Raw genomic sequence first — 17,275 nt, forward strand, 5'->3', positions numbered from 1 at the left:
AAATTAATGCACAGAAATCTCTTGCATTCCTATACACTAATGATGAAAAATCTGAAAGAGAAATTATGGAAACACTCCCATTTACCATTCCAACAAAAAGAATAAAATACCTAGGTATAAACCTACCTAGGGAGACAAAAGACCTGTATGCAGAAAACTATAAGACACTGATGAAAGAAATTAAAGATGATACCAACAGATGGAGAGATATACCATGTTCTTGGATTGGAAGAATCAACATTGTGAAAATGACTCTACTACCCAAAGCAATCTACAGATTCAATGCAATCCCTATCAAATTACCAATGGCATTTTTTACGGAACTAGAACAAATCATCTTAAAATTTGTATGGAGACACAAAAGACCCCGAATAGCCCAAGCAGTCTTGAGGGAAAAAAACGGAGCTGGAGGAATCAGACTCCCTGACTTCAGACTATACTATAAAGCTACAGTAATCAAGACAATATGGTACTGGCACAAAAACAGAAACATAGATCAATGGAACAAGATAGAAAGCCCAGAGATAAACCCACGCACCTATGGTCAACTAATCTATGACAAAGGAGGCAAAGATATACAATGGAGAAAAGACAGTCTCTTCAATAAGTGGTGCTGGGAAAACTGGACAGCTACATGTAAAAGAATGAAATTAGAATACTCCCTAACACCATACACAAAAATAAACTCAAAATGGATTAGAGACCTAAATGTAAGACCGGACACTATAAAACTCTTAGAGGAAAACATAGGAAGAACACTCTTTGACATAAATCACAGCAAGATCTTTTTTGATCCACCTCCTAGAGTAATGGAAATAAAAACAAAAATAAACAAATGGGACCTAATGAAACTTCAAAGCTTTTGCACAGCAAAGGAAACCATAAACAAGACGAAAAGACAAGCCTCAGAATGGGAGAAAATATTTGCAAACGAATCAACGGACAAAGGATTAATCTCCAAAATATATGAACAGCTCATTCAGCTCAATATTAAAGAAACAAACACCCCAATCCAAAAATGGGCAGAAGACCTAACTAGACATTTCTCCAAAGAAGACATACAGACGGCCACGAAGCACATGAAAAGATGCTCAACATCACTAATTATTAGAGAAATGCAAATCAAAACTACAATGAGGTATCACCTCACACCAGTTAGAATGGGCATCATCAGAAAATCTACAAACAACAAATGCTGGAGAGGGTGTGGAGAAAAGGGAACCCTCTTGCACTGTTGGTGCGAATGTAAATTGATACAGCCACTATGGAGAACAATATGGAGATTCCTTAAAAAACTAAAAATAGAATTACCATATGACCCAGCAATCCCACTACTGGGCATATACCCAGAGAAAACCGTAATTCAAAAAGACACATGCACCCGAATGTTCATTGCAGCACTATTTACAATAGCCAGGTCATGGAAGCAGCCTAAATGCCCATCAACAGACGAATGGATAAAGAAGTTGTGGTACATTTATACAATGGAATATTACTCAGCCATAAAAAGGAACGAAATTGAGTCATTTGTTGAGACGTGGAGGGATCTAGAGACTGTCATACAGAGTGAAGTAAGTCAGAAAGAGAAAAACAAATATCGTATATTAACGCATGTATGTGGAACCTAGAAAAATGGTACAGATGAGCCGGTTTGCAGGGCAGAAGTTGAGACACAGATGTAGAGAACAGACATATGGACACCAAGGGGGGAAAACTGCGGTGGGGTGGGGATGGTGGTGTGCTGAATTGGGCGATTGGGATTGACATGTATACACTGATGTGTATAAAATTGATGACTAATAAGAACCTGCAGTATAAAAAAAACAACAAACAAAACAACTAATACTAAACTTTCATTGGGTTATTTGTATGGAAATATGTTAATATAAATGTTTCAGACATTACATGAAATTTCTAAAAATCTTATATGTTCTGGTATAATGTTATAAGTCATAATCCTAGTTATTACTTTAAAATGTATATCTCAGAAATAACTAATTTTCTTGTCAACTGCATTATTATGAACTTTCATCAAATCTTTAACCATGGTCATTTTTAAGTCTTTTGTCATTTACAGACAGTTCTGGGTGTACTCTGATGCTTTTGCAAATATGTTCCTATAAAAGGGTTTCATCTTCAAGAAATTCATGGAAAAGGCTCTGACAAGTACAGGTTTCTAGTAACTGACTGTACTGCTGAACTGAATGAATAAGCATTTTCAGAACTCTAATGGAAAACTGATGAATTCATAAAAGTGCTAACAAAAGATCAAGATGAAAAAGAAAAATTAATTACATGGGACTGAGTGAACTGATGAGGATGATTATAATTTTTGTGACTTTCTGTTTGAATAACAAAAAATCCCACAAGGACTCAGAGGCAAAAAAATATACAAATCAATTTTCACTGCAAAGTAAAGGAGCTGTTACAGTGGAGGATTACTGGACTGAATGTCAATATTATGACATAGTATGAGTGTGTTTCGTGCTTGGTAATTGCAATCATTGTTGTTTTTGTTGTGGTCATCCATGTACAATGCTTGGTGTCAGTCTATCTCTTGTAAAAATAAAATACAGTGTGTGTGTGTGTGAAAAAAAAAAAAAAACACACAGTTTTCAAGGGCCGGATCTCACTGTCTCCCCCTCTGCCTGGCAAAGCAATAAAGCTATTCTCTTCTACTTCACCCCCCCCAAAAAAAAAAAAAAAAAAACTTTTCACAATAGAGTAAAAATAACATTAAAATGTTACAAAATTTCAATCATATTACAGTGTTTTAATCAATTAGCTTTCAAAATGCCTGATTAACTGAATTAAATGCAACTAACTTTGTATGGGATTTTTTTTTTATGTTTTCCCAGCATTTCAAAATGGTTATGGAATATAACTTTTAAAATGTCAAAATACGCTATACATATTGCACTTTTCTGCTAGGCTGGGCTAGTATCCTCCATGGCAAGATACCAAAACTATTGAATAAAATACACTTTAAAATCAAAAAAAAAAAAAAAAGAATTAGATGATTTTCTTGGTTGTATTGTGGTCCTATAGGAAGATGCCTTTGTTTGCAGAAATGCACATAAAGTTAGGTATTTGGAGGTGATAGGCACCATGTAAAAACTTACAATTCAGAGACAAAAAGGTTCTTTGTAACTATTCTTCTAACTCTTCAAGTTTCAGACTGTTTCAAAATACAAAAAAAAAAAAAAAAAAAAAATTATACCCACCCAAAATAATCAAGGGTCAATAGAAAAAGAAACCTCGCGATAGAGCAATTTGGAACTATGCATTAAGAATCTTCAGAATGTGAAATATCCTTAAATCTAGTAATTTTACTTTCAGAAATTTTTCTTGAGGAATTGATTTGCTATGTGTGCAGAGATGTCTGAATAAAAATATTTACGGTGGCATAATTTATAGTAGCAAATAACATGAAAATAATCTAAATGTTCAATAGTAGAAAACTGTTAACTAAACTGTGATATATTAATAAAATAGAATACCATGTAGTTATTAATAATCATGGTAGTGTTAAAGAATGAAGACTCAGAAAAATGCTGACTATATAATGTTAAGTAAAAAATGAATAAACAGTCATATCCAACATAATCCAAATTTTATAAAACAGTAAACATGTAAAGAGAAAAAATACAAAACTCCTGGATTTATTTTATTTTATTTTTTAGCCGCGCCACGCGGCATGCAGGATCTTAGTTCCTGACCAGGGATCGAACCCATGCCCTGTACAGTGGAAGCGCAGAGTCCTAACCACTGGACCGCTAGCGAAGTCCCAAAACTGCTAGATTTAAGCAGCAGTATTTTAACATTAACCACAGTTACCACCCAATGGTGAGAAGAGAGGTGATACAAATTTTATTTTCTGTATTTTTCAAAAATTATTTTACATTGAGCTTTTTATAAAAGTGAAAACACAATTAAGATAAGAATGGATAGTTTTTATAAAAGTCTCTCCCACTAGCCTGTCCGTTTATATGCCTACTTCTTCCTAGCATAACGATTAATGCTTAAGTGAACTGACTAATGGAATTTACGATTATTTACCCTAAACTCATTTACCAAGTATTTCATGCCAAACTCTCCAAATAAAGTTGTCTTGGGTTTAAACTGTCTGAACTACTTTACTTCCTTCACTTCATTTTCCTAATAAGTCATATACTTTATTATTTTAAAATTTTCTTACATATATTACTTCCTTTTTGCTTTTCAGTGCCTACACTTCAGCCAATGTTTTTATCGCCTTATCTATAATCCATTGTATATATCCCTGTCAGGATTATGGAATTTAAGCAGGAATTTCTTCAAGTTCCCTCTTTATTCTACTGGTCAAAATCGGAGGTGTTTCTCTATTTCTAAAGAAGAAAGTCACTGATTTTCAGTGCTGGACCCTTAGAAGTCAAAGTCTAGTTCAGCCCCTGCCCTGCAAAGGCACCATCAGGGGGTTCAGGTTAGCCCAGTCTCCTGCCCACTGCACAGCTGGGAGCTCAGTCTGCTCTCCAGTAGTGACAAGAAACTCTTCCCAGATAGGGAAGCTCTTTTTACACATGAAGAGTTGAAATCTGTACATTGCGCTTACCTTCCCTATGCCACATCTGACTTCCTATAACTGCCGCACACAGTCCTGTATTAAGTATATCAAATGAGACTAATTCTTTACCATACCATGACCCTTCCAATACCTGAAAGCAGATACCATTTCTCTCCCTAAGCTTGGCCCCAAAGCTTCTTTTTTGCAAGGTAACAAATCTATTCAATGCATTCTTACATTTTTAATTCTTATACCTTTAAATAGGACCGACAGTCTTCATTTCAACAATGCTTTCCAACATTTAACAGTACAGAGGAACTTCAGAAAGTAGAAATGGGAGGGAATGTACCCATGGGAAATATATGTCCATAATTAGTGCTGATAGGTGATGTTTGGCACAGATCAAATGATATCTAGCATTGTACCAGACAATGTTTTATGTAAAGAGCTTTCTTCTTGTATGCAACTATTTGATGTAAGGAGTTCCAATGCAAAGAGCTATGCATATTCCAGTGTAGCCATTGATTTTGCTGCATATTATGCTTAGTGCTAAGCAGATTGTCTATATAATTCTTTTAGTTAATCAGAATAATCAGACAAGATTAAAAAACAAGAACCTCTAGCATGGAATTTAGTAATTGTTAGAAAATTACAACTACAAAGACTTTTATCATTTCTTCTTAATACTAAGCAAAAAGTCCAAAGATATTTTGAAAAATATTTTAGACACAAAAAGTCCAAAGATATTTTGAAAAATATTTGCATGTACATTCCCTCCATCATCTATTCTTCTTGTCATGCATATGCTGGGAGTTCACATTTCAAATACAATCAATACATATTTATTGAAAAACAAGTCTGTACAAGAGAGTATGGTGTGAGGTCTGACAAAAATAAAAATTAGTGCAATATATAATCCTAAAAAATTTACAACTAATTGGTGAGAGGAAGCAAAGACATACAGAATCAAATTAAAATGCAGGCGTTAAAAATTATTAATAAATCTCAAGTGGTTAGAAATGTGGTTAGATAGAAAAAAAATGAGAATTCCAGATGAAGAGAATATATTAAAGAAATCAAAAGAGGCTGGAAATTCATGCACAATTATGATGAGCATATTTTTCAGAGGCTGAACATCCATGTAGGATTACGGTTAACAAATCAGAAAAGGTGGAAACCCATATACAATTATGGTAAACAAACCACATAAATAGTAGTAGAAAATGAGATTGCAAATGAGTATGAAGAAAGATTATGGACCTCTAAATACTGAAGGAAGGAATGTGAACCTTATTCTTTACACAATGGAGACACAAAAGTTCTGAGCAGGAAAATGACATGATTCATGTGTTTGACATAAAAATTCATGTGCATTAAAAGAAGAATGGAGAAATTGTGCTGTACACATTCAATGAACTAGAGCTGTATATATATATATATATATATATATATATATATATATATATATATATATATGTACATCAGCATGGATGAACCCCACAAACATAAAGCTGATCAAGAAAGTAAGTCACAGAAAAATACATATAGTATGACGCCTTTCATATAAACTGAAAACATGCAAAGCCATGCTATGTATTACTCCAACACACACACACACATAAGTAGCTGGAATGTTATCAAAATAATAAGGGCACAAGATGATAAAAGTTTAAAGTAAGGTGGTAATGATAAGCTTGTCATGAAAGGGATGGCTGTAAAATTTATTTAGAAAGAATAAAAGATTGATGCCTGATAGTGTGTCAAGGGTAGGACAGTATAAAAATGAAAACTTTTCTTAGGAGATGGATTGAGCACACCACTTCCGACTCTTAATTCCCACAGGTAGCTTGAAATCAGCCACTGTGGGAGCATTTACACCATAGGCTTCTGCATAAGGTAGAAGGCTGCTGGAAATCTGAGAAAACTACTCATTAGGGCTCACTTCTTGTTTTTGTTTTTGAGACACACTTCTGTTTAGAACTCATTTAATTAGAAGAAGATAAAAGGAAAGGGAATTAGAAAGTAAGCCTTCAAGAACAAAGTTGTTGCTCATTTCTTACATTTCCAGCCTCAATTCAAGGCTAAAAAGTCTTTGATCAAACTACAACAAGGTACCACCTCACACCGGTCAAAATGGCCATCTTTAAAAAATTTACGAATACCAAATGCAGGAGAGGGTGTGGAGAAAAGGGAACCCTCCTACACTGTTGAAGGGTGCAGCCACTATGGAAAACATTATGGAGGTTCCTCAATAAACTAAAAATAGAATTACCATATGATCCAGCAATCCCACTCCTGGGTGTATATCCAGACAAAACTATAATTCAAAAAGATACATGCACCCCAATGTTCACAGCAGCACTATTTACAATAGCCAAGACATGGAAACAACCTAAATGTCCATCAACCCATGAATAGATAAAGAAGATGTGGTAATATATACAATGGAATACTACTCAGCCATTAAAAAGAACGAAATAATGCCATTTGCCACAACATGGATGCAACTAGAGATAATCATCCTGAGTGAAATAAGTCAGAAAGATACAGACAAATACCATATAATACCACTTATATGTGGAATCTAAAATATGACACAAATGAACTTATCTACAAAACAGAAACAGACTCACAGACATAGAGAACAGACTTGGGGTTGCCAGGGGGAGGGGGATGGAGGAGGGATGGACTGGGAGTTTGGGATTAGCAGATGCAAACTATTATATATAGAATGGATAAACAACAAGGTCCTACTGTATAGCCAAGAGAACTATATTCAATATCCTGTAATAAACCACAATGGAAAAAATATGAAAAAGAATGTATATATGTATGTATACCTGAATCACTTTGCTGTACAGCAGAAATTAATGCAACACTGTGAATCAACTATACTTCAATAAATTTTCTAAAAAAGAAAGAAATTCTTTAAAAAAATTATTATATTTACCTGAAGTTGGTGGAATCATATAGACTGCATGCCCCTGACTCACCACATTTCAAATTCCCCACGCCAAAAAAAAATCTTTGACCTACTAGCTTAAAGGGCAGCAATTGTTTTCATAAATAAGAGACTATTTTGTGAAAATATATTCCCTACAGAGCCATTGAGAATATCTACTTCCAATTTTTAATGCCTGTGGTAAGGTTCCAGGCACATAAGGTTCCAGGCACTAAGTTATTGAGTGCCATCCTCCTAAGAAGACAACAGCACCGCAGAGAAAGGAACAGTGGGTTATTTTTAGATAGAAGTGGCTCACCCAGTGTCTCCCATTATGCATCCAGACCACGTGTCCTCACACTTGCACTCACCTAAGAGAAAATGAATACACATGCCTTGTTACAAAGTGAAAACAGGTGCATTAGAGTAGTTCCTATTTTAAAAAGTATATGTTCACTTTATCCCTTATATACCTTTAAAAAAGTAATACCAGACTTCTCATTTTCCTTACATTTGAAGTGTTTTATGCAATGCATAACAACAAAAATCTATTGTACTTTGACCCTATCGAGATTATATAATTTTTACTAAAATAAAATCTTTTCATATTTTAACAAGTGGCCATATTTTCAAAGCACTCACTTAAAATGGCTTAACAATCAAATACCAATGAAATAGTGATGCACCACTACAGGATTCTGGTTTCATAGGCCTTCATGGGAATTCTAACAATTTCTCATCCATTTTTAAAACCTCTGCACCCAAGGCTTCTGGTAGAAGGCAGTATAGTATATTGGTTAAGCAAAAAAGCCTCAGAATCAGAAATACCTAGGTTCAAAATCTGGGTATGCCACGTAATATATGTGTAATCTTAGAGACATTACCCTTTTAAGATCTAGTCACTTTATCTGTAAAATGGGAGCTGATAATGAATATCTTGCAGGATTATCTTGAGGATTAAATGAGCATCTAGATGTATATAATTCTGGCATTCAATTATCTGTTATATAATGGGTACTTCATAAATGGTAATAGTTGTATTACCAATAATGGTAATCATATTTATAATATTTGTTACTAAAATAATACAATAAATATGATTATAATCAACTTACTCCAAATATATGGTGTTTGACCATTCCTGGTAAAGTAACTTTACCTACTTGGGAAAATATATTCATCATAGATGTTAAACCTAGCATATTTTACTAGGCCCACATTGTATTAAGCCCTTTATCAGGTCTGATCCTGGCAGGCAAATTCTACCTCTGTGGCAATACTAAAAGATGTTTTAAATAAACTGTAATAAAATAGTATGCCTTATGAATAACTTATGTTAGCATAGGCTTAGTGGAAATGCTTGAGTTTTGGAGTCACACAGACCCACCTCTATAACCTACCTTGTGAACTTAATGCAATTTACTTTTAAGTTTATTCATTCAACGACACTGGTTTGAACACCTCCTACGTGTCAGGCTCTGTTCTCAGCACTGGGATACATAACTAATCAAAATAAAGGGCCCTTTCTTCAGGAAGCTCACATTCTAGCACAGGAGATAGTCAATAAATAATAAACCTGAAAAGCAAATGACTTATATGGTACAAAAATACAGAAAAAAAAAACAACAGTATGCCTTAAACCTAGATGCCCAGACCATTCAAAATTACCAAACTGAATTTATATCCTTTATTAGATTAAATTCAACTGTGAATTCAACATCACCTGGCTTTAAATGTTTATTATACATGGAAGAAATTCATCTGTAATGTAAATATTAACATTTGTATTACTTTTGGAAAAAAAATTTTTGTGTCCTGGCTATCTTTATATTATCACTTAAACTCTTTTGATCAATTAAATGAATTAAAGAATGTCGTTCTCCAAAATATTTTACAGATAGTCTACTTTAAATACAACTAAACCACACATGTACTTAAACTTACCACTTGCTAACTTTCTTTTGTCTGAGATAATACCAATATTATGGGCTAACGACTGGGCAAGTGTAACTGCCATTAAATCCGTTTTCCCAAACTGAAAGACAAAAACAAAAATAAAATACTTGTAAATGCAAATTATTTTTTATTTAAGATGGGCCAGAGAAAATGTCACAACATAATTGAAAATAAGTAATTTCTAAGCATTTTATTTAGCAGAGGTTAAACACATAATAGCTAGTGCTGAACTACTAAGCATTTGGGAAGAAGTAGTAAGAAATAAATCCATGTTTGACTAAGTCTTACAGAGAAGACTAGAAGCCAGGGAATCATCGACTTTTGGATTTGGAAACTTACATCTAATTTTGAGCCCAAATTTCACCAGTGACATTCCTGAAAAACTGAATACTTGTACCACAGTTAAGCCAGTCTTTCAGATAAGAGAAAATAAAAATAAATGTGTAATTTATTTGGAACTTGTTCATCCTTGTGTGTCCACTAGCACTCCTAAAATCCCCAAACTGAATAGAACTTGGCTTCAGAAAACCAATGGTATGAGTCATAGGAAATGGTGATGATCTTTGGCCACAAGAAACTTGAAAAGACCTAGGGATATTTTTTTCGATATGCAGCCTCCCAAAGATTCAGGTATTTTTCTTTTAGATCACTTCCATCAGCTTTAGTGCCCTAAGGGTAGAAGTAACCCTTTGGAAAACCTAGTCTATTTTTCCCTCCAAAAATTTGCCAAATATTGAGGAAGAAAATTTTCAATTGAGTTCTTAAGCAGTAACCCAGTGCTTCAGGGAATTACTCAATTCTCTGGAAAAACAGTCAACGTGATAAATAGGGCCTTATTTTCAATAAAGGTAAAGGTAAAGATTTTCTCTATATAATCTGTATATAGCTAAACCTGGAAATTATTCTAAGTAGAACATGAACAGAATTATCCGATATTATCTTTCCTTATTTCCCTATCCTGGCCTCGGGCACTAACCATGTTGGTTGTTAATAAAATAACAATATCTGGAGTATGTGGAATACTGAGAAACTGTCCCTTAAATATTAGGAAAACATCATCAGCCATCATATCACTTTGTATCTTACAGATGTTCACACCTACTTCATTCACGCCTCCTCCTTTCAGCAACGAGCAAATCCCGCCAATATACGCTGCCCCGCTCCGGCTACTCTCAAATTGACTTCCCCTTTCAGAAAAGGAAATGAAAAAGGCTTACTACTCTCAGTCCACATATCATAGCACCTCTCATTGTTAACTTACCACACTTATTTTCTCAATGCACATACATTTCTCTATTATATACTCCTGAGGTAAGGGAGGAATATGAAAATTGTTTGCATGTATAACCAAAGGAAAAGGTTTCTGAGGAATGTTTCCCCACGTGATCAATAAATATCTTAAATAGAACTATGCCTATGAAAAAAGGATCTCTAACATGAGGTACACTTACGTGCTATTTCCGTCAAAAATGCGTATAACTTGAATCTCATAGTGAGAAAACATCAGACATTCTCACAATGAGGAACATTCTATAAAATAAGTGGCCTATACGCTTCAAAAATGTTAACCTCAAAAGAGACAAAGAAAGGCTGAGGAAATATTTCAGATTAAAGGAAAGCAAAGAGACATGACGATTAAATGTAATGTGTGATCCTGGATTGGATCCTGGATTTGGGCAAGGGTTGGGGGGTAGCTATAAAACATTATTGAAACAATTGGTGAAATCTGAATATAGACAGTGGGTTAGATAAAAACATTGTACCAATGTTAAATTTTCTGGTTTTGATAGTTTACTGTGGTTAGATAAGAGAATGTCTTTATGCTTAGGGAATATATATAAGTATTTAGTAGTAAAGGCCCAGTAAGTAAATGTCTCCAACTTACTCTCAAACAGTTCAGGAAGAAAAACAAAAAAAGACACTGATAGATAGATAAATGGAAGGAAGGAAGAAGGATAGAAAGAAGAAAATCATAAAACAAATGGGATAAAATGTTAACAATTGATGAATCTGGGTAAAGGGCATATGGTATTTCCTTGTATTATTCTTGCAACTTTTCTGTAAATTTGGAATTGTGTAAAATAAAAAGTTACCTCAAAAATACTCTTTTACTTCCATTTGTAACTTTCTTCAACAGCTCTGGCTTTAGATGGTAGGTTTTTAAATTGCTGCAATTTATGATTTGCTCTTACATCAAATATGCAGGTTACCCCCCAGAAAAACCATAAGAGTAAGAAAAAATAAAAAATAAAATGTACCCTAGGTATACTAAGCTCTCCCCTTAGACCAAAAACAAAGATAACATTAACATTTAAAAGACATCAACTTTAAAGAATATATAATAATTAATCTGTTGTTAAGAATACTCTTTATGAGAATTAATAGTACTTTCATTCAGTAAATGCTCTGATTAAATCTCTTGAAAAAAATTACATGAAATGTACATGCAATAATAAAATAACTCAAAATTAAATCTATTGAATATTCGTGACAGTTTCGATCTGTACTTTAAAACTTCTTTCAAATATATCTGCCACATAAAATCCTAATTGCATTATGCAGTAGAAAGAATACATCTCATCCACAAGTAATAGAGTATTCAACATGGAATAAAAAAAGTAATAAATCATTACAAAAGTTACGTACGAAAAAAGGTGAACTGCATCACTTTTCTCTTTGATAAAATCCCTCCTGTATTTCATAAACTCACGTAGGGTGATCAATGGATTTTCAGATATGGCAAACTTGTTGTCAGCCGCCCAGGTTTCCATGGCAACCAATACTATCCTTGTCTTAAGTTGGTCTTGATATATCTAGTATATTAACAAAAGGAACACACCAGCTATACATGTGGTAAAAATCAACTGATTTATGAACAGGACTACAAAGCTCCTTTTATGGAAACTCCTTGAGTTTTAGCTAAATGTGAGAAATTCCATTGTTTTTAGGGGAGACAATTGTTTTTCTAACTTACATGCATTTCCCTTGAGTAATAGAGAGTCCAATTGTTTACCAAGTCATACCCAAAGAATAGAGTACTAGTAGAAACAAAATATTGCTTTTTGACAAATCTTTGCACCCTTACTCAAGGTTCCCCCAGAGTCCATTTTCTGGCACCCTATAAGATTCACACTAGCAAAAAGTGGAACACTCATGAAGGAGATAATTTCTGTACACCCTAGCTGGCCCTAATTAAACTCATGGGGAAGGTACTGGCATTGCCTTGTCAGGAAGATTTGGAAAGTAGTTTCAGTAGAATTATTTAGTTGCATCTTTCCCATGGCACCAGGCACTCTTTTGAAAAGGCACAACTGTTTCTCCATTGCTAGAAGTACACTGTGAATATCTTTGTTAGGAGCTACGACTCAACCTTTTCTTTGCCAGTGTGAAAAATACAGGAAAAAAACTTCAGGCATAAAGCTGTAACTCTGACCACTTCCCTTTATCATTTTCCCAGCCAGAGATCAAGTCAATAAAGTTCATGGCAAAGTTACCAGGGACTTAACAGGACACCTTGGCTAAAGCGCATTTTAGGGCAGTGAAAATATAAGAACATTATCTGATTTATTAGCAATCAGGAGATAAATTTCCTCTGTGGCAATATTGAATCAGGTTCATACTTACTAAATCCGCCATGTTCACCACAGATTTCGCATAGGTATTGGTAAGTACCACTGAAAGCCGATGTTTTTTAAACTGAAAGCAAAAGAAAACAAGTGAAGGGCTTCAAGATCATCAGCAAATACTCATCTCAGCAGAGGAAATATGGTGTAATTGAAAGGCCTCTAAAGCTTTCTGTAAAAAATGCAAGTTGACACCTAGTTCTTTAGATGCTGCGTAGTCTGAGGCAACGCTCCTAAAAGTTTGAGGCCTCACAGGTCTTTGAGGTAAAGTAGAAAACACCCATTCCATCCATTTCAAAAGTTTATTTTTTATCACAAGATTGTTATTCAAAATGATAAAACATATGAAAGTTGTTGATGAATTGCAAGACATACAAATAAAGGTAGGGTGAATGCCAGAAAAACTGAATGTGAATAATGCTAAAAGTATAAAAAGTTCCACAAGACTTACTCAGTAAAGAGAAGAAAGCCCTAATGGTCACGAGGAGGTGGCTTATAGGCTTGATGTGAATAACATATATCTTTGGTTTGGCCTCAATGCTGTTTTAAAAATCAGGAAATATCATGATTTCTGGCTTAACTCAAAATTAGTATCCCCACATGGTAATAACTGGCAAGGGCTGAGAAGCAGACTCTTCCGTTGGACAGACCATGTGACTTCTCTTTTGCCACAGGCCTCACCCCTCCCTATTGTTTTATACCTGGCTCACTTTATTTGAATTATCTGCTACAGATGCTTACAGACATCTGAATTTATGATATCCTAAAATGTCTAAAATATGTGTTCTTGCAACTTATTTTTATTCTGTAAAAATCTCAGGAAAAAGTAACATTAACAAAATCAAATCGGTAGAAAGATAGAACTTAGCCCTACCCTGAACAAGGAAGAAGCACTCAATAATAATTATTATTAATAATTAATAATCAATATTATTAGTTTAATCATATTTAAATAAATGACACATTTTCCCCCAAATAAATAATTCAAAGTAAATTAAAATGTATGTGTACCTGAAATTAAGTAAAATTCAGCAACGTGCATCACTGAATATTTTTAGTTTAAACCTCTGCCCATGAATTGAGTATACAACATGCTCATGAACTGAATATACAACATGCCCATGAATTGAGTATTAAAAAAAACCTGACTCAACAAAAAAGGAAGTTTGGCTAGGTTTTTATCCTAAAAATCTTCACTGCTTGGCTATATAAGCTTTTCTTTTTTTTTTTTAAGTTTTATTCTATATTGCATCATATATTGATTAACAATGTTGTGTTAGTTTCGGGTGTACAGTAAAGTGATTCAGTTATACTATACATGTATCTACTCTTTTTCAAATTCTTTTCCCATTTAGGTTATTACAGAATATTGAGCAGAGTTCCCTGTGCTATACAGTAGGTCCTTGTTGGTTATCTATTTTAAATGTAGTAGTGTGTACATGTCAATCCCAAACTCCCAATCTATCCCTCCCCTCCACCCTTTTCCCCTGGTAACCATAAGTTCATTCTCTAAGTCTGTGAGTCTGTTTCTGTTTTGTAAATAAGTTTATAAGCCTTTCCAAGTGGTTTACTACATAGCAAGACAGAAATAGAAAAATTGCTTTCCATTTATTAGGATAAAGCTGTACATTGCAAACTAAAGAATCACATTATTGCTGCTTCACTTTTTCAATATAAAACGGAAGTTTCCCTTTTTTTTTAACCTTGCGATTTTAGTAAGATAAGATATTAGCCCCTACATTAACTAAGTGAATCCAAAGAGTTAACATTATGAGTCACAGAAATATTTTTGGAACCTCACAAAATACTGTTAATTTCTTTACCTAAGAGTGTTTCCTACTTACAGGTTGTTGCTGGGTAACAGAGATGTTTCTTTATACAAATACCTTCTCCAACTTACAACTTTACGGACTTCTTTCTTCTAAACATATTTCTGCACCCACTAGTTTTACCCTAGGCACAGGCAAGTTCAAACAACACAAAATTCAGCAAATCCTACCATGAGATGATCATTCACAATCATCAGTTCAATATATTTGGTTTCCTCCTCTACGTTACGAGGATATCGACGAAGCTGCAATATAATAAAGGAAATAGCACGTAAATAAGCCTCCGATCTTGGCTATGGGAAACTTATGTTACATATTAGATTCTCAGATATTATCCCTCTTTTAGTTGAGAGTTTGTACTCTTTTACCAACCTCTCCCTACCTAGTTTCCCCCACTACCTAGCCCCTGGCAACCGCTTTTCTACTCTGTCTCTATGAGGTTTTTTTTTTTTTTTTAGATTCCACATGTAGGTGATATGATGCCATATTTGTTTTTCTCTGTTTGGCTTATTTCACTTAGCATAATGCCCTCCAGGTTCATCCATGTTGTCGCAAATGACAGGATTTCCTTCTTTATTAAGGCTGAGTAATATTCCATTGTGTGTGTGTGTGTGTGTGTGTGTGTGTGTGTGTGTATATATATATATATATATATATACATTTTCTTTGTCCATTCACCCATTGATGGACACTTACATTGATAACACTATATTGTATAATTGAAATTTGCTAATAGAGTAGAATTTCAATGCTCTCACCAAAAAAAAAAAAAAAGGGAAATACATAAGGTGATGGATATGTTAATTAAATCCATGGGGGGAATCCTTTCACAAATATAATGTATATCAAATCATCCTACTGTATACTTTAAATATCTTGCATTTGTCAATTATACCTCAATAAAGCTGAAACAAAAATTTTTAATTAAAAAAATTTTAAATATGGGAGAAATAAACAAAACAAAATTTCCCCTTTTATTTATTTAGTATTTTTTTCATTTTCATCAATTTACTTAGTTTTTGAGTGAGTAATACATTTGCATGGTTCAAAAATTAAAGAATTATGAAAAGGTATAGGATGAAAGTTCTCCTCTCACCTCTGTCCCCCATCTACCAATTGTTACTCCTTCCCCCACAATGGGTACAGCACAGTTACTGGTTTCTTCCAGAAATATGTATGCATATAAAATCAAATATGAGATATATTTTATTTTGTACTTCCATTTACCTCCTTCTCTTTTGCATCAGGCTATTTTCATTTAACAGTATATCTTGGAGATTATAACAAATGGTTTAAGCTCCTGAGAATCTCTGAGAGTTCTACATAGGGAGTGGAATGATTGACACTTTTACTATATAATCTCCAGATCAGGCTTTGAGACATGCCCCTTCTGCTGATAGGGTTCAGAGGATGTCCCAAGTGATATATAGGAGCTCTGTTAGGATAGTTTGGAGAGCTCTCAGGCAGTCTTTGGTTACCCAGTGCAGCTATATCTGTCTGTTCAACCACAAATTTTCTCCACCTTCAAAATCATGACCAATGAATGGTACTGTCAAGAGCCACGAAGGCAGCCACATCCTTTGGTTCTCTGCAGTTAGTCTATAGCACAATCTTTAACAAGATCTGCAAAATTAACTTTTTCCTTTGTGCCATACTTTGACACACATTTATTTTTTCAATAAACCTTTTTGTTCACTTGCCCAAGGGCCATTTTTGTCATAAGGGTATACAATCAAACCTAAAACAATACATGAATGTTTGAGTATTGCACTTAAACTAAAATATTTCTGCCACATGGATTTTGTTTCATTGCTAATGCATTCCCAAATTCTAAAAAACTTTACTTTTCAAAATCCCTTAAAACATCAACTTAATAGGAAATAATAGACTATAATTCTGGTTTTGGAAACCAAAAAATAACATAAACTGCATCCACTGACAAGAGTTTTTTAAATGGATTTTTTACAGATGTAATACTAAAATAAAATTTATATCAATTATTAGAAATCAAATTCACAAATGTATAAACAATAAAACATTTCTAGGAAAAATAAAAAGGATGTTGTTAGGATGATAGTATTTGCTTTGTTAACTGTGGTACAGACCTGAGCCTTTCTAACAAGTAGACTTATAACAAGTCCCAGTATTTTCTTAGTGTCAGAGAGTTGCCATATTGGCCACACGGTTTTATAACACCTCACCTCCAGGGTCCACAGCTTTCTCATAAAGGGAAATCAAGGGTTTGTCTGCTTAGTAAATGACTGGATGTTGCAGATGTTTATGAAGAACTTCAAGGATCATGTCAAAAGAAAATTATCCCATTCTCTTGGTTCTTAAGTCATCAAAGTAAATACTGATTCAAATTAAATCCTGACGGCAATTA

The 17,275-nt window shown here is 34.0% G+C and overlaps 1 protein-coding gene across 6 annotated transcripts in view; it reads right to left on the bottom strand.

The window, feature by feature from the left end:
* The window catches only part of ADAM22 (ADAM metallopeptidase domain 22), a 237,541-nt gene that overhangs the window by 59,166 nt on the left and 161,100 nt on the right, over positions 1-17,275 (bottom strand). For all 6 annotated transcript variants that reach the window (XM_061198592.1, XM_061198589.1, XM_061198590.1 and 3 more), the window contains exons 9-14: positions 15,063-15,137; positions 13,065-13,136; positions 12,087-12,253; positions 10,543-10,627; positions 9,429-9,519; positions 7,804-7,855 (exon numbers count right to left, since the gene is read on the bottom strand). In XM_061198592.1, coding sequence (XP_061054575.1) covers positions 7,804-7,855; positions 9,429-9,519; positions 10,543-10,627; positions 12,087-12,253; positions 13,065-13,136; positions 15,063-15,137 — 542 coding nt within the window. The remainder of the gene's footprint in view (positions 1-7,803; positions 7,856-9,428; positions 9,520-10,542; positions 10,628-12,086; positions 12,254-13,064; positions 13,137-15,062; positions 15,138-17,275) is intronic.

The sequence above is a fragment of the Eubalaena glacialis genome, chromosome 8, assembly GCF_028564815.1.
Source record: "Eubalaena glacialis isolate mEubGla1 chromosome 8, mEubGla1.1.hap2.+ XY, whole genome shotgun sequence".
In the NCBI taxonomy this organism is placed as follows: Eukaryota; Metazoa; Chordata; class Mammalia; order Artiodactyla; family Balaenidae; genus Eubalaena; species Eubalaena glacialis.